Source organism: Lissotriton helveticus, chromosome 5_1 (assembly GCF_964261635.1).
Source record: "Lissotriton helveticus chromosome 5_1, aLisHel1.1, whole genome shotgun sequence".
NCBI classification, from domain to species: Eukaryota; Metazoa; Chordata; class Amphibia; order Caudata; family Salamandridae; genus Lissotriton; species Lissotriton helveticus.
The window spans coordinates 1,279,414,988-1,279,438,339 of record NC_136065.1 but is presented as its reverse complement, the minus strand read 5'-3'; the positions used below and the strand labels follow the sequence as shown (position 1 = coordinate 1,279,438,339).

The window sequence follows — 23,352 nt, the reverse complement described above, 5'->3', positions numbered from 1 at the left end:
TCTCAGTAGGTATCAAGCTCATTCATCTTGAGGTGACTCTCTCTTGTCAAAAATGTTCCCTTTTATATACTTGCCGAGCGCTGACATGTGGATCTGCCCATACCTCGCTTACTTATTCAAGAACAAAAAGCCCATCCTTCTTTATGAAACCTGTGCTTGATATTTTTGTATTTTAAATTGTATCCTCTTCAATTTTATTGTATATTCCACCCTTCTCAATTGTGGCGTGAGCCTACTGTTCAAATGTTTGATCGCTAATCATAATCTCAAGACAGTAAAGGTAACATCTATTACTTTGGATTCAGTTTATCCTTCATATGTAGTATATATTGTTTTAGGTTTAAACCTATAATAACTTTAAAAATCACTCTGAAAGGGAATGCCCCTCTTCAGTGTAAACACATAGACACTGATAAAAACCTGCACACAGCAAACAAAAATGCCATTCAAGGAAAGAAAAATGAGAGAATGAGTCTTTTGTATTTCTTCCAGAAGATACCAACACAATGAAACGTTGTCATGCAAAGTAGCAGCAAGAAAGACTACTCAAAGATTATTTGGTTTGAAATTTGTTGTTTAGAGATGCCACTAAAATATTTTGTCTTCCTTTCGTTTCTTCCAGTTTCGTGTTTTTGGATTAAAGGTGCAGGGTTTATAATCATGTTTTAGGTCTGATCCAATTTTATATATTTTAGATAATATGGAAATATTAAAATTATATTTAATCTTTTGTCAGCGTTGTAGTTTATTTACGGACTGGTGAAATGGCTGGCTCATAACATTCTTGCCCTTTATGTACTAACACATTTACCCACAGACCGAATGGCTAAAACCCTTTGATACATCAGACCCCTTTTGTAGCAAGTCAGTATTGATAGCAGGTAAACTGCTGAACACCGCCGCCATTAAACATTCAATGCAAGGTGTAGTGATAGGTACCTGAGAACAGAGTGCTGTCACCATGTTCATGGAACAATGCTGAAAACATAACCTAAGACGTCCCCTTACCAACAAAATGTAGAGCTACAAGGTGACCCATAGTTGTGTATTGTACCTTCAGCTAATCCTGTATTATTGAAGTGAAACATTTGCCATGGGGACACGTAGCAGCTATGGATGTCGCAGACCAGCAGTGCCACCTTAATGTAGTCACCAAAGAGTGCAGAAAAGCAGTGGCAAGCATGCTTAGAGGTTCAAATCTTAGGTGCCTTCGAATGCAGAGCTGCAAATTCATCTGATGTAATTAACAATTTTAAAAGTTTCACAAGGTACTATGTTGTTGACAGGGTTGACCACCCAAACAATGTCAAAATATTGAGTAGGTGAATGACCTCCAACTATGTCCAGTATTTGTTTTTCTTACTTTTGAAATCCATTTATAGTCCTGTAAACTAGACAGTGTGAGAGAGAATAAGATGCAAACAAGAGAAATGAGATGTGAAAGTGCAATACATAGATTTTCTATGCCTAAAGCAGTCTAACATAAGTCCTGTTGGGGCACTGCCGATAGGAAAAAAACTACATACCCTGCATTACTTCTCCTTTAAATTAAATGTGTTTTATAACAACATGTTTTGTAAACATTAGAAAAACAGCGTGTCTCTATTTTGGGGTTTAGTCAGCTGAATAAACACTGATAAGCACAGGTTTGACAAACACTTAATCAGTCCGCTTGGTTCCTTTAGGGAACTATGGTGATTGGCAGAAGAGGGCATGGGCATTGCGGTTCCTTTCTCTTTATTCCCCTCGATGTGACCCATTGCTTCATTCTATTGTGAAACTTGATCATTTTTGCTGTCTTAAGTTTCAGTATCATTTTCTTTGCGACGGATACCTTCCGGTTTCCTTTCTTTTTTCCCCTTTGAAAATAGTTGACAGATTAAAAAAGTTCCTATGTGATTTACATTTGTGCTGCTTCATTTTGAATCGACTTTTATGTAAGACAAATTATTTTGTACAGGTTCTAAAAAGATAATACCCTTGGTGACAAATTAGAAGCATCTTTTCTTTCCATATTTGATACCTCAAACAAACCATTTGTGTGTGACAAGACCACAGGCGGCTTGTTTTCAAATGTATTTTCCAGTGATGCTTCCCAAGCATAGGCACCACGTCAGATTTTCAGCTCCCCATAATGGGACTTGATAAGTTGTTTTACATTTTGCTTCATAGGTAATTCACTGCTTTTATTTTCATGACTGTCGATTTATCTCAATGTTAAGTATACTGTTCATTGTTTGTGAGGCTTATGAGGACGTTTAGAAAGATTCTCATTTGTCCTACAATTTGTATTCATTTTCATAGTTGAACCAAAGTAAAAGGCTGCAAGGCCTAGGATCCCTTCCACATGTGAAACTGTTTTCTCCTTATGCATTAGGTCAGGGTAAATCAGTAGGAATAGTTACAAAGTGATATTGGTTCAGTTGCGCCAGTGTCAAAAGGAATCCACCTTTAATGTAAGGTTAGGTCAACCTAACCCATCATTTGTCGCAATGATGCAGAGGTCAATGAAGTGTCTTCTGCACCCTGTAAGGCAACAAAGACGCTTCTGCCAAAGATTAAGGACCGGGCCCATATTTATCAATTAAGTATTATACTTCCTGAAGCTGTGGTGGTGGTGTACCATGTGCAAAGGTTTGACATGCCTGTGTTACTTAGTGTCCTTCCTTTTCCCCTTCAGATCCGGTTGTTGCTTCTCTAGCCCAAGATATCTTCAAGGAGCTGGCGCAGATAGAAGGGTGCCAAGGACCCATGCAGATGAGGCTCATCCCGACCCTTGTCAGCATTATGCATGCTCCTGTGGATAAGATTCCCCCTGGGCTTTGCTCAGTAAGTACTGTGTTGTTGTAAAATGAAGTCCAGGCACTAGCACATGAAGTCTGAATTTTGAAATAGTCTCTCAGTGGTGAGTAATATGTGGTTTGTTTGAATGCAGTAAGGATGTGCTTGAGGTCAGTTGTCAGGCCACTTCCCTCATAACAATTGAAGTGTGTAGTGCGCTTTAATCCACTGTAGAGTCTCCTTTCCTCCAGCCTCCTGGGTTACTGTGTACCAACAGGTCATCTTTCTTCCCCTGTTAATTGCAAAATGCTTTCTCCAGCTTTACAACACTGCTGTTGTTAAAAATGAAGCCTGACTGCATAGACTGAGACCGGGCTGGCAGTGTTGGCCATTCTTTGGGCGTGATGCTCTCTGAGAGTGCTGGCCTCTGAGTCGTAGCCAGGATCATGGCATTGACGGCTACTTTTACCAAGATCACTTTGTGAATCTTCACTCTGTTCTCCTCATCTTATTATCCCTCAGTTGTTTCTGAAATAAACAGTAACATTCCTTTACACATTTGCAGGACTCGAACATTACTTTAAACATCTATTTTCAGTTTAAAGCCATTTAAGTAATGACAACTTGCCGAAGATGAGTTACATTTGTATTTGTTTTTAAATGACACCAGTTGAAATTGACTTGTCAGTGGCAAAGCTGATTTTACAGAATACACCATATTATGGCATTTTTAAACTGAAAAAATAAATCGACAAACTGTGCTCCTGTACAAATACTGTAGAGTAAGGATTCCGTTCGCTTCCCTCACCTATATCCCATAGAAAGATGGGCGAAATATATATTTTTGTCTGTCTTGTGGAGATGCGAATCGCAGCTGTAACCTTCCAGTTTGTTGTGTGATCCATATTTGCCTATCTGTGGCAAGAAAAAAGATTGAACTGCATGTATTGATTTTGAGCAGTTTGATGAACCACTGCGGAATGACCTTCCTGTGTGATTTGCAGCAAGTTCATGCTAACACTAGATATTCAGACTCTGATTACCTCAGAAGACCGTGTGATTGTGAAGCATGAATTAAACATGGCAGCCAAAAAGATAATCACAGATTATACCGCCTTCCTGAAAGTGTACTGTAATTTCTTTTAATTAACTCTTCTACCAAAGCTACAAGCCAGACCAATGGTGCTGTTGGTTTCATCCCTTATGTAACCTAATACACACAAGCTCCTGATCTTTTCTTCTCCAGTAGGAGCGGTGGAGAGGAAGATTTAGAAGTAATGTGCTCTAGATTCAGATGATCAGTTTTCACAATACAATCGACCTCCACATTATTTGCTCCTCTTGTCACACATGTAACAATGCAGCAAATTGGTGACAACATCTAAGGCACAGCCCTGAATCAACTCATTCAGTAGTAAAGTATATCGCACTTCTGGGCTTTGATCCATGAGAGCAGCTAGCTCTTCTGCTGTTCGCAGTAATTATGCCTTCTAGGAGGCACATTCAAAGCTATTTACACAAATATATACAACACATATACCAACTACAGAACATCACTTAATAGACCAAATAAATACAATACATACATCCTACATGCAATACAAACAATATATATTCGTACATTTATGTTCAAACAATCAGTATTCTAAACTTAATTATAGACAAAGTCAAAGAAAGGAGACAAAATCACCAAATGGTGACCAATTTTTTAGAGCTAGCAGCTGCTAGTTCATCCAACCAATGATATTAATTGTTCCTTAAGCTTGTGCCGCCGGCGGTGGAATCTGAGACGGGATAAACTTATGAAAGGAAGGACCGAATGAGACCGAGACGGCTACTTCCAGCAATAGATATACGGCCGAAACAGCATCACGGCCAGGACCAGACGGAAAAGAGAAATCCGATAACAAAAGAAGCGGTGTTCGAAAACAACGTCCTTCGTCCGAGATCCCTATAGGCTGAGTGCGAAACGGGACCTTGACCCAGGGATCTTGTACAATCTGAGCTCATCTCCTTCAAAAGAAAGGCATCATTGATAGAATCAATGAGCCAGTAAAAGCTAATCCAAGCCTCAAGAAGAGATAATTGGCCTATTCACTGCAGATAAGTGACAAAGCCCTGATGAGAATCCAGGAAGTACCTTACTTGGATTCTAAACGCGTCAGAACAAGTTTAAGGAGCAATTAATATCATTGGTTGGATGAACTAGCGGCTGCTAGCTCTAAAAAACTGGTCACCATTTGGTGCTTTTGTCTCCTTTCTTTGACTTTGTCTATAATTAAGTTTTGAATATTGATTGTTTGAATATAAATGTACGAGTATATATTTTTTGTATTGAATGTAGGATGTATGTATTGTATTTATTTTGTCTATTAAGTGATGTTCTGTAGTTGGTATATGTGTTGTATATATCTGAAAGAGACGCGTTCGTATTAGATTCCTTACCTTAGAATATCCCCAGGCGTCAGACTGGATCCGGAAACTTTTGCGTAGCAGTACCCTTGCGCGTCGGTAGGCGTCGTCTGCGGCTCCGGGTACGTCGTCGGCGTCGTGGGCACCGTGATGACGTCGTCGGAGTACTCAGACGCCGCCTCCGCGTGCTGACGTCAGTTCTTCTTTTTTCTGCGCCAGCAAGCGCAGATCTGGAAAAAGCAGTAACCCTAGTCAATTTTTGACTAACTTTTAGATCGATTTTTGATCATTTCTCGAAGTCTTTTCGACTCCGATTGGTGCCGTAGGGATGCCCGGCTTTAAGCACTGCGAGGATTGCGACCGCCTAATGTCGGTCACGGATCCTCACCACCTGTGTTTAACTTGTCTAGGTGTCGATCACGACGACAAGGCCTGCTCCGACTGCCGGGCCCTCTCTTTGAAAGCCAGGCGGAAGCGGTCCCGCAGGCGACTCGAACTCCGGCAGTCGGTCCCGCGCCGTGAGAAGTCTCGGTCCCACGGGAGGTCGAGGGACAGGTCGCGGGCTCGGAGCCAGCACAGCTCCGAGAGTAGGCCGCACTCCTCCGGGTTGAAGTCGTCGTCAGGTAAGAAGCACAAGAAGTCCAAGAGGCGTCATCGCTCTGCGGACTCCACCCGACGCTCGCGCGATGCGGCCGGGGGTTCGGGATACACCGCCCACGCGGCTCCGTCGGAGTCGCGGGCGCCGCGTCCAGCCCCACACCCTCCGGTCCCTGGGCTAAACGCGACGCCGGAGGAGGTCGAGCACTTCCTCATGGCCATGAGGAAACTCTCTCCTCCGACGGGCTCCGCGGCGCCTTCGGGCCCAGCGGACCCGTCTGGGACCCCTAGCGGGTCGGGGGTTTCGGCCCCGACACAGTCGGGTGCTTCGACCCCGACGCCGCCGCCTTCGGGCCCGGCGCCGCAGGTTCCCGCTCTCCCGCCGGCGCCTTTGGACCCGGCGCCGCGGGGTCCAGTTGTCCCGGCGCCTTCGGGCCCGGCGCCGCGGCACACCGCTAGACCTTCTTCGGGATCTGGATCGTCGCCGGTGGACCTTACGACCTCCCCGGCGTCGGACCATCAGGTGTCGCCTCCGTCGCCGTCCTCGGGCGGCGCCGTCCCCGATGCCCCCTTCATTCCTGTTCCGATGTCAGGACGGCCCCGATGGGCGCCGCTCCAGACATCGTTTGGGGAGTTTCACTTCTATGAGCAGGCCCCATTAGTTGAGAACCCTGAGTTTCAGGAGATGGGTGATCAAGAGGATTGGGAGGGGTCTGAGGACCCTCTGACCAGAGAGTGTCAGTCTCATGAGGACTGGGCAGGAGACCTTGGGGAGGCCAGTGGTCTGGACACCTCTCCAGACACTGGTTTTGTCTCCCCTCCTACCGTGGCTTCGGAGGAGGGGGCAACCTACAGTGTGGTGTTGATGAGGGCTGCCAAGGCCCTGGGCCTTGAGCTCCCTGTCCCGGCCGTGAGGACTAATCTCCTCACTGAGGTCCTTAAACCGCAGTCCAGTTCGGCCGAGCCTCTGCTGCCCTTTAATGAGGCCTTGACCGACGTTCTTCTGGGCACTTGGTCCAAGCCCGCTACGGGTTCGCCCGTAGATAGGAACGTGGCCAGACGCCACCGCCCCGCCCCGGGCGACCCATGTTTCCTGTCCACCCACCCTACCCCCGAGAGCCTGGTCATCCAGGCCTCCAATTCCCAGACCGCATTCCCGTCGGCACCGCCGGACAGGGAATCCAAGAGGTACGAGCAGTACGGCAAAAAGATCTTCTCGTCCCTAAGTCTGGGACTGCGGTCTTCCAACACCGCATGCCTCTTGGGCCGCTACACCCACTCTCTGTGGGATACGGTCGCGGAAGTGCTGCCAGAGTGTCCGTTGGAGGTACGGGCCAAACTCGGCCAAGCCCTTGTGGAGGGCCGGGATGCAGCCAAATATTCCATACGGTGTGGGCTGGATACCACCGACTCACTGGGTAGAGCGATGGCAACGACGGTGGCGGTCAGACGCCACGCCTGGTTGAGGTCCGCCAACTTTTCGGCCGATGTCCAGAACACCTTGATGGACATGCCGTTCGATGGCCGTCGCCTCTTTGGCGACAAGGCAGACCATGCGCTCGAGCGCTTTAAGGACTCCAGGGCTACGGCCAAGTCCTTGGGCCTCTCGGCCCGCGCCAGCAATCGGCTGCCTTTCATTCCTTTCGTGGCCACGGAAGGGGTGTACCCACACGTGCTGCCAGCCACGCTCCGCAGGGTAATACCCAATGCGGTGGAGGCCGTGGGAACCGCCGTCCCGGCGGTCGGGGACAACGGCGAGGTCAGTCCACACCTTCCCCCGCAGCATCCGCCTCAAAACCCTCCTAGACCGTTCTTCAGGCCCATGTGACGCCAGTGGGGGACAGGGTTCGCCATCACCTCCTCCACTGGCGCACCGTCACTTCGGACAGGTGGGTGCTGCAGATCGTCCGAAGGGGCTACTCCCTCCCCTTCAAGGCGAATCCTCCAGCCATGCCACCGCAGAACCACCGTGTATCGGGGGATCATTTGCGACTTCTGCAGGAGGAAGTTATGGCCCTCTTGGCCAAGGGGGCCATCGAGCGCGTTCCTGGGCCAGAAGTAGGGTGGGGTTGCTACTCCCACTACTTTCTGGTACCCAAGAAAGGCAAAGGGGGCCTACGCCCTATTTTGGACCTACGGAACATCAACGGCTTCCTCCGGAAGGAGAAGTTCAAGATGCTGACACTGGCTCAGGTCCTAGCTGCCCTGGACCCAGGAGACTGGATGGTAGCGTTGGACTTGCAGGACGCTTGTTTCCACATCCCCGTCCTGCCAGCCCACCGGCGCTACCTGCGGTTCACGGTTGGCCACGAGCACTTTCAGTATACCATGCTCCCCTTCGGCCTTACCAGCGCCCCACGGGTGTTCACAAAGGTGATGGCGGTGGTCGCAGCTCACCTGCGCAGGCTAGGGGTTTCAGTCTTCCCCTACCTCGACGAATCGTTGTTGAAGGCGGGCTCGCCCCAGACAGTCGTCAGCCACCTCCAGACTACGGCAGACCTCCTGCACCGACTGGGGTTCTCCATCAATGTGCCGAAGTCACACCTGTGCCCCGCTCAGAAGCTCCTTTTCATCGGAGCGGTTCTTGACTCGGCGCGGTTTCGGGTTTATCTGCCCGAACAGCGGGTCCGGGATATTCAGGCTCTGATTCCCATCTTTCAGCCGTTATCCCGGGTCTCGGTCAGGTTGACGCTGGGGTTTCTGGGGCTGATGGCCTCCTGCATCCTGCTGGTGCATCACGCCAGGTGGCGGATGCGGGCTCTGCAGTGGGACCTGAAGTTTCAGTGGGCCCAGCATGAGGGCAACCTATCCGACCACGTCCTGATCTCAGAGGGCACTGCGAGACAGCTGCAGTGGTGGCTCACGGACCGCGATTGGGTCAGCGGCAGATCCCTCTCCCTTCCCCAACCGGAGCACGTAGTTGTGACGGATGAGTCCCTCCAGGGCTGGGGAGGCCACATGGGAGAGGCGGAGATCAGAGGCCTCTGGTCTACGGCGGAGGCCCGGCTCCACATCAACCTGTTGGAGTTACAGGCGATTCGTCTAGCACTGAAAGCATTCCTCCCCTCTGTACGGGGGAGTGTAGTGCAGGTGTTCACGGACAACACCACCGCCATGTGGTACTGCAACAAACAGGGCGGGGTGGGGTCGTGGACCCTTTGCCAGGAGGCTCTGCGCCTCTGGCAATGGCTGGAACGCCAGGGCGTGACCCTGGTGGCTCAACACCTGGCAGGTTCTCTGAACGCCAGGGCGGACGAGCTCAGCCGTCGGTGCATGATGGATCACGAATGGTGTCTGAACTCTGACGTGGCGCAAGGCCTCTTTCAGCAATGGGGAGAGCCTTGGTTAGATCTATTCGCCACCGAAGAGAACGCGCAATGTCATCAGTTCTACGTGTTGGAATTTCCAAGGCGGCACTCGCTCGGAGACGCTTTTCGTCGCGAGTGGAGCTGCGGTCTACTGTACGCCTTTCCGCCTATACCACTTCTGCCCAGAGTGCTGAAGAAGATCAAGCGCGACCAGGCCCAAGTCATCCTTGTGTCTCTGGACTGGGCTCGAAGGTACTGGTATCCAGAGCTACTCAGTATGTCAGTCGATCCCCCAGTTTGTCTGCCTCTTCAGGGGGACCTTCTGTCGCAGCAGCAGGGGACGGTCCTCCACCCGAACCTGTCCAGTCTCCACCTCCATGCTTGGAGATTGAGCGGCGACAGTTGAGGCCATTTGACTTGCCTCCTGAAGTCTGTAACGTCATTCTGGCAGCCAGGCGTCCCTCCACAAAGTCGGTATACGCCTGCAGGTGGAACAGATTTGTGGCATGGTGCACAGCAAAGGCTGTGGATCCTCTTGCTGCCCCTCTTTGAGGTTCTTCTCTTCCTTCTTTCTCTTGCCCAGCAGGGCTCTGCTCTGGGCACTATCAAGGGCTACCTTTCTGCCCTTTCAGCCTTTCTAAGGCTGCCTGATCAACCTTCTTTGTTCAAGTCCCCTATTGTAAATAGATTTCTAAAGGGCATCACACACACATTCCCTCCTGTTCCGTTTGTGATGCCTCAGTGGGACTTGAACCTGGTTCTTACGTTTCTGATGTGCGCTCCCTTTGAGCCACTACACAACTGTCCTCTCCGCCTTCTAACTTTGAAGACTGCTTTCCTGGTTGCCATCACCTCTGCCAGGCGAGTGAGTGAGCTCCAGGCCCTTTCTTGTACTCCACCTTTCCTTTCTGTCCATCTGGACAAAGTGGTGTTGCGTACTAAGCCATCTTTCCTGCCCAAGGTTGTCACGGCCTTTCACATCGGGCAGTCTATCACCTTGCCAAACTTCTTCCCGCCACCGCACCCCTCTAAAGTGGAAGAGCGGCACCACCGTCTGGACCCAAAACGTGCGCTCTCATTTTACTTGGATCGCACACACCAGTTCCGGGTGGATGACCAACTCTTTGTTGGTTACGTGGGCGCTAAGAAGGGGAAAGCGGTGCACAAGAGGACCATCTCCCGGTGGATCATCCTGTGTATCCAGGCATGCTACTCCTTGGCTAAAAAGGAGCCCCCTGTTGGATTGCGGGCTCACTCTACCCGAGCCACGGTGACTACAACTGCCCTGGGCCGGGGAGTGCCCTTACAAGACATCTGTCAGGCAGCTACGTGGGCATCGCTGCACACGTTTGCAAGACACTACTGCCTGGAAAGCCAAGTCCGGAGGGATGGCTTCTTTGGCCGTTCTGTCCTCCAGTACTTTCTGGTGTGATTATTGGTTCGCAGACCCAACACCGGGGTTGGTATTGCTGGGGTATCTATTCTAAGGTAAGGAATCTAATACTAACGTGTCTCTTTCAGATGCACAAGTTACTACTTGTGTAACGATATATCTGTAAGAGACATTAGTTAGTATTAGATTCCTTACCGACCCACCCATCCTCCCCGTTCTGCGAATAGCTATCTAGGGTTAGGGTTACCCCCTTTCAGGGCCCTAGTTTCAATGGTACCAGTGTTGGTTTTTAACATGGCTCTGCGTTTCTGGCACGGAAAAGCTGTGTCTAAGAACTGACGTCAGCACGCGGAGGCGGCGTCTAAGTACTCCGACGACGTCATCACGGCGCCCGCGACGCCGCCGACGGACGCGGAGCCGCAGACGACTCCTACCGACGCGCAAGGGTACTGCTACGCAAAAGTTTCCGGATCCAGTCTTGAGGCGTGGGGATATTCTGAGGTAAGGAATCTAATACTAACTAATGTCTCTTACAGATATATCGTTACACAAGTAGTAACTTGTGCATTTGTGTAAATAGCTTTGAATGTGTATATGTTTCTTTTTTCATTAATAAATGAGATAAAAAGTTTATTAAAAGAATTGTGTAAATCGGAGGGGTATAAATAAAAGTACCCGGCCAAAACTGAAATTAATTTGTTTTGACCCTTAAATAATTGCTTTGAGAATTTGGTTGGTGTGGGCACTGTTGTTGTATTTTCATTGACAAGGTCCAGTCCACCCCAATGTTTTAGGACCGAACTCCCTAGTCTTAGAAAGTTCTAGGAGGCACAGTAGCAATTGTGAAACTGCTGCCTAGAGAGAAATTAAAGGATGGTAATAAAATTATTAGGGAAAGAACAGTCACTTCAGTGATACTTCGCTACCAAAGCAAAAGGTATGGCTGATCGTTCTGCTCATGACTAATGCTATGGGTAACCTATCAATGATGATGGTGATGAATAACACAGGGGAAGATTTAGATTTAAGATGGTAAGGTTATGGGAAGAGCAGCTACTGTAGTGGAGGGTATTGCTCTGTTTTTTTTAACCTCCGGCTGACGGTTGTCCGGTCTTTTAGAATGGGGGATATTTTTATTCCGGCGGTGAATAGGAGTTATACATGCCTGTTTCTATGCATTTTCACGCATAATTGCAGTTTCCCATTATTCGCAACGTCGCCCATGGTGCCTTCATTTTCAAATTGGTTACATTCCAGGCGTCTCATCTACCAAGGGCTACACCACTGAGTTAAGGACCGTGATTTATAGCCAAGGACCGTCGATTTTCTGATTTTCAGCGATCTTACACGAGGATCATATTTATGTGTTTTGGTTATTTTGCTGCCCTTGAAAGTTCTAATTGCCTCCTTCGAAATAACGACGTCGGTCCCTACATCGTATTGACCACGCCACTTTTGGAACGTATATTAGAACCAAATCGACCTTCTTTGCGGATTCGTGCAGCTTTGGATTAATACGTCCTGGGTTCATCTGTAATATTATTGTGTTCTCTTGCCCTGACGAAGTCCCCTCGGGGACGAAACGCGTTGGCTGAGGCCTTTTAAAGATTACTATATAATAAAGGAACTTTTTCTACTCAATCACATGTGCTACGGACTTCTTTTTTTGGTGCACCATCCTATATTCATATACAAACATTCAGGATAGTAAGTTACAGGTAATAATTATTGACAAACTTTGGGCCAGAGAATATTTACTTATACATTGATCTTCTATAATTAATCTCAGTGACTAATTGACCTAAAACATTAGTTATCCAGTATTATGGGTGTCTTTCATAGATTCACATGCCTGAATCATTCCCCGTCGTCGAGACGGGAGTCTCCGGTACATAGAAAAGTAATGTCCTATAGACATACATAGAGAATAGTAGGCCTCACCTTAGTAACATATCCATGTCCTTTTGTAAAAAGGACCAAACTCTAAACAAGAGCCAATCAGCTATCACATCCCTCTAGAACCTTCCTGGCAGGAGCCTCAGTCCCTCAGATTTTCTACCGCACGTTGTGCTAAGGGAGTCTCCTCTGAGCTCTGCTCAGATTCTGTGGTTTTTTTTTTTCACTTCATTTAATGACTTTGTTGTCAAGGATTCTTTTCTACTATGGATGATCTTCAAATACATTCTTTAAAGGAGGTATGTCGCACTTTCTCAAGTAAGTTTTTGAGAGGTCGTGAAGGGCGATTTTTAATATGGTGTCAAACACTAAGACCAGAAAGGAGGTTTTTTATTTTCTCCAGTGACCCTGATGAGGCGTCTAGGAGACCTCAAAAGAGAAGAGAATCTCCTCAGACTCATTCCTCAGGGGAACATCCTGAGAAGGCCCTCAAAAAGACTACTCATGGGTCTTCTGGGCGCAGTTCTTAAAAATCTCCTCACTCTGTGGAAAAGGAGAGTAAAGGACTTGCTTTTGGAGAAAAATCAAGTAAAAAAGACGACTTCTGAGCCGTCAAAATCACCTCCTCTGGTCATAGGACCCTTCAGTAAGGCGTTTTCTATACCTCCTGAGTTACTGACTAAGAAGCCAACATCGTCAACAGGATTGTCGACGAAGAAACCATCATTGCCTATTACAGCCTCTTCGTCTACGATGGCCTCGTCTACGATGGCTTCGTCTACGATGGCCTCGTCTACGATGACCTCGTCTACGATGGCCTCGTCTACGATGGCCTCGTCTACGATGGCCTCGTCTACAATGGCTCGTCGACGATAGCTCGTCTACGACGGCTCGTCGACGATAGCTCGTCTACGACGGCTCGTCGACGATAGCTCGTCTACGACGGCTCGTCGACGACCTCGTCTATGACTGATAGTTCACGTCGGCCTGTTTACGGCGTCGACGATGGCCTTGTCTATGACTGCTCGTCTACGACGGCCTATCTATGGCCTCGTCTACGATGGCCTGTCTGCGATGGCTGGCCTTGTCTATGACTGCTCGTCTACGACGGCCTATCTATGGCCTCGTCTACGATGGCCTGTCTGCGATGGCTGGCCTCGTCTATGACTGCCCGTCTACGACGGCCTGTCTATGGCGTCGACGATGGCCTCGTCTACGATGGCTGGCTCATCTACGACGGCATAGTCATCGACGGCCTCGTCTATGACTGCTCGTCTACGACGGCCTGTCTACAGCGTCGACGATGGCCTAGTCTACAATGGCCTAGTCTACAATGGCCTAGTCTTTGATTGCCTCGTCTACCATGGCCTTGTCTACCATGGCCTTGTCTACCATGGCCTTGTCTACCATGGCCTTGTCTACCATGGCCTTGTCTACCATGGCCTTGTCTACCATGGCCTTGTCTACCATGGCCTTGTCTACCATGGCCTTGTCTACCATGGCCTTGTCTACCATGGCCTTGTCTACCATGGCCTTGTCTACCATGGCCTTGTCTACCATGGCCTTGTCTACCATGGCCTTGTCTACCATGGCCTCGTCTACCATGGCCTCGTCTACGATGGCCTCGTCTACGATGGCCTCGTCTACGACTGCGTCGTCGTTGACGGCCTCGTCCACGACGGATCGTCTATGGTGTCGCCTACGACGGCCTCGTCTATGACTGCTCGTCTACGACAGCATAGTCTGACGCCGATCTAGTCGACGGGCTTGTCGACGAGGGAAATTGCGACAATTCTGGAATCTCTTATAATGTGGTAGAAAGGGCTGGTCAATGTTTTAAGATCTCAATGGTCTCTCAAGAACAGGTCTGCTTCTTGTATGACTTCACAGAACCTCTCAAGAAGGCAGTAAGGTCAATACCAATTATCGATTACCTATAGTCAGAAGGGGTAACGGTCATGCAGCGCCAGATACAACACCGGAGTGTTTAACAGGACATCCTAAGCCGGACTCCGTGGTGGCACAGGCGGCCCAGAAGACTTCCAGGGATCCTTCGGCCCCTTTGTCGCTTCCTCCTGATAAGGAGGTAAGAAGAGTGGACAACATGGGGAACAGGTTTTCCTCAATGTCGGCAATGACGGTAAAGACCGCGAACGCCCTAGCGCTCTTGGGATGCTATAATAGGCAATTGTGGGCACACATAGCCCCATACCTGTCGGAATGGCCAGATCCATCCAAAGAGGAAGTAAGGAGGATTCTGCTAGATGGTGAAGCATCGGCGTCAGAAACTATAGACTGCTCGATGGATATCGCTATGACAGGGTTCCGCCAGTTGGCTGGAGCAGCAGTCTTGCGGCTCCAAGGATGGCTAAAGGCAACCTCTTTCCGTCCTGAGGTGCAAACCAAGATTTTGAACGTGCCATATGATAGCCAGTTACTATTTGGCACAAAAAATTGACGAAGCAGACACTGTGAGAGCTGTGGGCACTCTTCAGTATAAGAACCAGTCCTTTAGTAGCAATAGAGGAAGAGGACGGTCTTCCTACAGAGGAAATTAGAAATAACAAAAATCTACGGCTGCTTCTATGAGAGATCTCGACTATGCTGCAGAAAGGAGCAATAGAGAGAGTAACTCCATCTCAGAAGGGAAAAGGGTTTTATTCACGCTTCTTTTGATCCAGAAAAAAGACAAGAAGTGGAGACCAATCTTGGACCTCAGGGCCCTCAACAAATTCCTAAGAAGCAGTCGTTTCGCATGGTAACGATCCAGGAGGTCTTGCAACTACTGTAAGAGCAGGATTTTAGGGCGTCCCTAGACATACAGGACGCTTACTTCCATATCCCAATTCACAGGAATCACAAAAAGGTACTTGCGATTTGCAGTAGCGGGCAGACACTTGCAGTTTTGCGTTCTGCCCTTCAGGCTCAAGTCTGCACTGCGCATATTCACGAAATGTCGTACCCCGGTGGCAGCATATCTCAGACAGTGCCATCACCAAGTCTTTCCGTATCTGAAGGACTGGCTGGTCAAGGCTCCATCCTTTATAAGACGCGTCCAGGTCTTCCAATGCCTGTTTAAAGCTTTTCGATTGCTTGGGTCTCACCCTCAATCAGGAAAAATTGGTCCTACAAACTTCTCAGTGCATCAGTTTCCTAGGTGCAACCCTGGACACACGGTCAGCAAAAGCTTTCCCATCCAGAGAGAGTATGAACAAGCCCCTTGCACTACCTGCTATAGTAGCCTCGAAGGAAGTCTTGACAGTCCGCCTCTTCACATCCCTCCTGGGGATGATGTCAGCATGTATCCTCCTGATTCCTCACTGTCGACTACGAATGAGGAATCTACAGGAGGCGCTCTCGAAGCAGTGGGTCCAATGCACAGGGTCATTCGACGGCCACATAAAAGTCAAGCCTCAGATGGTCGGAGCCCTGCAATGGTGTATGTCATCTCAAAACCTGTCTCAAGGCTTGTAATTCTTGCTTCCGGCTGCTCCTCATGTTGTCACAACAGGCGCCTCCTTGGAAGGCTGGGGAGCTTTTCTGCAAGAGCTACAGATAAGCGGGTAGTGGTCTCCTATGGAGAAGAAACTACATATCAATCTGCTCGAATTGCGGGCGGTCTTCCTGGCCCTTCAAGATTTCCTGCCAAGAATCAAACATTCCCTGGTGCTTGTCCGAACAGACAACACCACGACTATGCACTACCTCAACAAACAGGGAGAGACACGCTCGATGACGCATGCTCGCGAGTCGCAAAAAAATCTGGAATTGGCTCATACTCTACAATGTAACCCTAAGGGCGGAATATGTCCCAGGCACAGACAATGTGCTCGCCGACGCGTTAAGCAGGCAGAAAACATCGTCACGCGAGTGGGAGCTAGATCGTCAATTTATCGACCAGATCTTCTCCAGATGGGGCACGCGGCAAATCGATCTATTAGCGAGGCGAATGAACGCCAAATGCCCACACTTCGCAAGTTGGCATCCCCAGTCAGGGTCTCTAGGGAATGCATTTTCCATCGCATGGCGCAACGTCTTTCCGTACGCCTTTCTGCCATTCCTGAGGCTTCCCAGAGTCCTCAGGAAAATTTAGGTGGAGCCTTGTACTCTAATTTTAATAGCCCCAACTTGGCCGAGGCAACATTAGTTCACAGAGCTCCACCGTCTATCCCTGGAGACGCCGATCCACCTGCGGCAGTATCCATCTCTGCTCACAATGAACAACAATCAAGTTCAACATCCGGATCTGAAGTCTCTCAGGTTAGCTACCGGGCTCCTGAGTTCCGAGAGTTCCACAATCTGAATATTCCACAAGACTGCAGAGGCATTCTTGCCAGAGCAAGGGCGGATAGCACGACCAAAAAGTATTTCCTGAAGTAGAAGCGCTTTTGTGCTTGGTGTGCAGATCAAAGCATTCGGCCTTTCTCCTCCTCACTGGAACAACTCTTACTTTATCTATTACATCTGGCACAGTCGGGCCTAGCCCACTCCTCCATTAAAGTACACTTAGCAGCAATATCTCGTTATAAAACAACTTCAACGAGTCAATCTCTCTGGTCAAGCAGGTTGATTAAGCAATTTCTAAAAGGATTATATAGATCTTTCCCGCCAGTAAGGATGTTGCCACCTACCTGGCATCTCAATGCGGTTCTTAACCAGCTCATGAAACATCCGTTCGAACCAGTACAGAGCTGACTTGAAGTATGTCCCGTGGAAAACAGCACTCCTCCTGGCGCTCACATCTGCAAGGAGGGTCAGTGAGCTACAGGCGTTTTCAATCCAGGATCCTTTTCTACAGTTTTAAAAACGACAGAGTACTCCTGAGAACCAATCCTAGGTTTATCCCAAAAGTCCCGTCGGACTTCCACCTAAATGAACCTGTGGTTCAGCGTTCCTTCTTTCCAAGCACGACAGCTGAGAGATCGCTGCATTCTTTGGATCTCAAACAATGCTTGAAGTTTTACATTGACAAAACGAAAACATTCTGGAAATCTAACCAGCTATACGTAGCTTACAGCAGACCTAGGAAAGGTCTACCACTTATCAAGCAGAGCATCTCCAGATGGATTTTTGCAGCCATTGCTTTCTATCATGACCAAGCTGGACAGCCATTCCAAAGTGAGAGCGCACTCCATGAGAGCTATGTCCACTTCTATGGCTCTCTTTGCAGGGGCGCCAGTCATTGGCATTTGCAGGGCGGCAACATGGAAGTTGCCGCATACCTTCACTAGGCGCTACTGCCTGGATACGGAGCTGATGAATGATGCAGCAGTGGGACAAGCAGTGTTACGCCATCTATTTCAGTAAGGTGAGCCTTCCTCCGTCCCTCCATCCTACTCTGGTATGCACATTTCTTTACTAATACTTATTGTGGATGTCTAATGATGGTTCATGCTCGCATGATGTGTATTATCTAAGGACTTGTATATGCTGTTCCATCAGAAATGTGCACTCTGCATTGCTTGCTACTCTGATTCAGGCATGTGAATCTATGAAAGACACCCATAATACTGGATAAGAAATGCGTTACTTACCTGTAACTGCAGTTATCCAGTATTGGTGTCTTTCATAGATTCACATGCAACCCTCCCGCCTCCCCTGGAAGGACTCACCTAACTCTCTGTGTCACGCCTACTTAGCTTAGTGCCTACGAAAATCTGAGGGACTGAGGCTCCTGCCAGGAAGGTTCTAGAGGGAGGTGATAGCTGATTGGCTCTTGTTTAGAGTTTGGTCCTTTTTACAAAAGGACATGGATATGTTACTAAGGTGAGGCCTTTAGGCCTACTATTCTCTATGTATGTCTATAGGACATTACTTTTCTATGTACCGGAGACTCCCGTCTCGACGACGGGGAATGATTCAGGCATGTGAATCTATGAAAGACACCAATACTGGATAACTGCAGTTACAGGTAAGTAACGCATTTCGTACCACCTCAAAGTTAGTAAACTTTATCACGTTGTTTCCAGTTATTCCTTTCATCTTCAACACCTTGAATTGGTGAATGGGTAGCTTTCTCTTGCCTAAAATGGACTTTGATTCTTTCCAAGCTGACTTGCCATACCCAACTTGTCACCTACAAGAGAGCACCTCTTTAGAAGGTAGATTTATTCAGAGAGCATCGTGAAAGGGCATATGCAGTGTGAACAGGTTTCATTCAGGGAACACATCAATTTAAACAGTCAGATTTCTACACACAGGATGCGTCTGGAAAAACCTTCCAAGACTTATTATTTATATTCTTGTACCTTTACAAGCCATTGGGAGTATTTGTCAAAAGTTGTTTAAGACCCTTTATTACATGGACTAAGAGATGGCTTCAGAATATCTTGCTCTTCTGAGGAAAATGGATTTTGTACTTTTGCCTGTGCCAACATTGACCTCTTTGTTGCAGTGCTATAGAACGGAGCGCAGGCAAGAGGTAGTGGAGGTCAAGGAGATTGAGTGGATGTACTCCTTTCTTTCATCATCAAGGCGTACGTTTTAGGTGTTTCAAACATTGAATGGTCAGATTAGTCATTCATATATTTTTCTCTCTCCTCAGACTTCCATCGACATCTTGACAACTGTGGTGAGAAACACCAAACCTCCCTTGTCTGAACTATTGATTTGCCAGGCATTTCCCGCAGTAGCACAATGCACTTTGCACACAGATGACAATGCCACCATGCAGGTAATACTTAGCATTGGTGTTTTCTGGGGTACGAGTTTTCAATGAATGTGATAACTGAAGGAGGTAAGTGATTAAACATGTGTTTTAACATGCTTTTGGTATTCATTGACTGACGTCTAGGAAGTGTTATCACAGGTAATGAACCTACGAGGACTTCAAAAAGTGTCTTACAAAAGTTAAATTGTATTTGTCTTTTACTTCTGTATGAAAATGTGATCCTGGAGACTACTTTGTCCTCTTTGTTAGTTATCTAGAGAGCCATTCTCTGTCTCGAGTAGTAAGCTTCAGAGGCAGTAGTAGCTCGATGATTGTAACAGTTGTGGTCACCAACCTCCGTCTCCCCATGACAAATGATGTGGATATCATGCCTGAGCACTAGAGCAGCAGAGGCATAGGCTTTTTGTTTTTCTTTAACCATGTCAAAAGTTTAGTGTCCATGCTCAATAACTATCATGCATTTAATTATTTTTTACGTAGCCTTTGGTATAAATTGATCAGAATCCTAAATGCAGTGTGTCGTAACAGTTGACCAAGAGTACTTTCCGAAGAGTTTAGCAGTCATAAAGTGGTGTTACAATTATAAACCTAGCTAGACTTGATAGTTGATGTGTACAATGTACGTGTGGCAGACCATATACATATTAAATATTAATGCAAAGGTTTTGTGGGATCAGACAATGACAAATATCTCTCCAGTGTGAGTAATATAGTCTTTATACTCCATGTCGGATGCTTTGTTTGTGAAAGGAGCATTAATAAAGTGAGTTTTATCTGTAATGAACCATATCATATTATAAATTAGTCTTTATACAGCTAATCCTTGAGGGAAATGCGTTTATATAATTTAGGAATTAGATGTTGTACACAGATGTGGATCTTGCTATAAATATTGATCCCGGTAGTGAAGATCTTGGATTACTTAAAATGGATCTTTTGTGGGGTGTCTTGACTAGTAGTTGAGGAATACAATTTGAAATGTGTGAGAAATGTGTTCTCTTAGAAAGAATAAGTCTGAATGTGTTTTTAAAGCGGAGCGTCGTCCTTGGGCAGTGCTAAGCGTTTTAAGAGTTTTTCTGCAAGAAACTAGAAGTTTCTAAAATAGGCGCTCTGGAATTCAGATGGATTGTCTTGCACATGAAAAATACTGTAGGAAAGGGATGTTCCATTGGAAGCCATTGAAAACATACATCTTCCCTTCTGTGTAGACCCCCCTTGCTATGTCCAGACTCTTAGCTCCCCTCCTTGATGCCAAGTGCATCTGATAACGCAGCACGGGGACACACTAGCCTAGTGTAACCAGGCGCTTTATAAATGTGATTATTATTGTTATTGTAATGTCAAGTAGGTGAAATTAACGCTAAATGTATTTATTTTGGAAACCATGTGGGCTACTGCCTTGCGTGGCGGTGCTCGATGTGATTTGGACAAGCCAGTGGCACATTTCCCTAGTCCTCAGATGACTAAAGTTTGAACTGCTGCATTCATGCCTTGCTTTAGGAGGAATGGCTTAGCCGCAGAAAACAGTTTCGTTCCTCTTAACCATTACTTTACACCAGGTCACTCCGGAACAGGGAGTGCAGCTTGACGATCCTAAAACACCCTTCGAGATTCAAGAGGCCATGTGCGCACTTGCAACAGGTGAGGCCTACGGGCCTGATAGCTTACCAACCGAATTCTATAAAACGTATGCATTATTGTTGGCCTCCCATTTGCAAAAAGTATATGATGAGGCTCTAATTGCCCAATTCCTCCCAGCCGCCCTTCGGGAAGTACTACTCCTCTCCCTCCCTAAACCGTACCGAGACCTAACTGCAATTGACTAATATAGGCCCTTGGCATTACTTAACACAGACTAGAAGTTATTGACCAAGATACTGGCCGTCAGACTGGCGCCATTAATACAGACACTGGTCCACCTGGACCAAAATGGGTTCTTACCAGCCCGTAGCACCTCCCTCAATCTGTAGGGTTTCTTCTGAGTCTTGGAGCATGCTCCTCACCAGTGGCCTCGAGCTGAATGTCTGGTGCTGAACCTGGAGAAGGTGTTTGATTCACCGGAGTTGTCCTTTCTATTAGAGGCGCTACCATGATACAGCCTGGGGTGTCGCTTTATCAGATTTGTGAAACTTCTGTATATCTTACCGCTCGCCAGTGTTGGAGCGGGTGCTCTCATCTTAGACCCGATTCAGATACACAGAGGTACCCGCCAGGGCTGCCCACATTCCCCACTGCTCTTCTCACTGGCAACAGAACCCTTGGCACTTGCCCTGCGCTCATGGGGCAGGCCTGGGGGATACCATTGGGAGATGGAATCCACACAGCTTTCCTATACGCTGAAGATGTACTTCTGTATTTCAGGGATGTGAGCGCAATCCCATAGTCGGTGGCCCTAGCACTGAGCAGGTTTGCCAACCTCTCAGGCCTAAAGGTGATCTGGGTGAAAGCATGTCTTTTGCTGTTCACGCCCGTGACTCAGGACCCCTTTCTTTCCCTTAGCGGAGTCATGATAACCTGGCAACCCACCATGTTCCAGTACCTAGGCATTCAAGTTAATCACTCCTCCGAGGATCTATTCAATGGTGATCTCACAATTATGTCGTTACAATGACTCAAGTCACCTTTTGGAAAACATTGCCATTATCAGTCACTGGTCGGGTGGCTCTCATCAAAATGGTCATGCTCCCTTGCCTCTTATATTATTTTCCCAAACTCCCCCTTTACATTTCATGCCCCCTTTTTCTGTTCGTTAGAATCATTGATGAGAGACTTCATCAGGCATAATTCGACACTCTCGAAACCCTATTTTCCCTGTAGGCGGCCTAGGGGTCCCTAACTTTAAACACTATCTTGCATCCCAGCTCCAGTGGCTGGCCAGATGGCTGGCGGGCCAACTAATGGCTGACACTGCCTCAAACATACCAGTTTAGTCTTAACCACTATCCTTCATCTATTCCATACTTGCTTCAAGCACCAACACCTGTATTCCTACGGGAAGCTCTCTGTTTTTGATAAACATTTTTGTCTCCAGGACGACCATTCCATATGCTCCGGTGACAACCCTTTTGGGAATTCCCAGGGGAAACCAGGTTACCTCCACCACAGAGCTGCCACCATGGCACGAGATGGGTCTCCCCACCTTAAGAGAGTTGTATCGAGATGGGACACTCATCACATTTGACTCCATGGTGGACAATTAGAGGCTCCCCCGGGCCACTTCCTCTTGTATAACTCACTAATTGGTGCACTGGGGTGCAAGTGGGGTGACCTGTCACTGTAATAGTTGCGCATTTTGATGACAGGCAGACACCAAACCTGTAGGCTTGCTAATTGTTTGCGCACACATGCACTGCCACAGTTCACAGCCCTGCGATGACACTGCAAAACAGACATGACCCGCCCTTGCACCTACAAGGAATGGTCGCCATACTAGAAAGCCCTGTTCAGGTCCTACGAAACGCCCTCTTCTGGCTTTTTCATTATCTACAGAGCCTGCCTTACCAATGATAAGATAAACCTCTTATTTCCACCATGTGGACGCTGCTTGTCCCCATTGTAAATTAGTAGATGCAGAATTAATACACATGCTGTGGGCATGCCCGACCTTACACCAGTACTGGCAAGGGGTCATCACACCCATGGGACGTACCCTAGGCATGCTTCCTGGGGCTGCAATACAAGGACAAAAAATATAGGGATACCTCTTGTTTCTTAGACTTGGGGTTACTACTGCTTGTACGTCTGATTTCCAGAAAATGGTAATCATCTACACCCCGTGCACACTCTCCGCCTGGGTCTTATCCACCATTACATGGGCGCAAGTGGAGAGTACAGCCTTGCACAAAGAAGACACCAAAGGCCTTAGCAAATATCCCATTGCTACAAACTGGGATACCATATTAGTCGATGCGTACAATGCATCGGTCCACTCACTGGACCCCAGCGCAGCCATGGCAGACACACAAACACCTCGACCTCCACATGCCTGCATGAAGCTTACTCCCGACCCCCGCATCAGACCCCTCTAATATTCCACAAACCACCTCCCCACCCCGCTCAATTGAATTGTTGTTGTACATATTAGCATGTAACTGGACTTAGAAATAGCGAGCGTGGGCCTCACAAGTGGGCCGTTCAAGTTAAAATTGTTAACGATTCCCCCTTTTTTCCTTTCAATTGGGTACTGTTTGAAATCAACCTTTGCGATATACAACTACCTCTGTTCAATCATTCTGATTATGGCATGTTTAACAGTTATGATCACCTTTGTGGGGCAACATTACCGTTCTCCCATG

The 23,352-nt window shown here is 47.7% G+C and overlaps 1 protein-coding gene across 1 annotated transcript in view; it reads left to right on the top strand.

Annotated features, from left to right (window-relative positions):
* IPO9 (importin 9) overlaps positions 1 to 23,352 on the top strand; it is a 514,800-nt gene that overhangs the window by 318,640 nt on the left and 172,808 nt on the right. The window contains exons 17-18 of the mRNA XM_078644100.1: positions 2,681 to 2,829; positions 18,932 to 19,060. Of these exons, the coding sequence (XP_078500226.1) occupies positions 2,681 to 2,829; positions 18,932 to 19,060 (278 nt within the window). The remainder of the gene's footprint in view (positions 1 to 2,680; positions 2,830 to 18,931; positions 19,061 to 23,352) is intronic.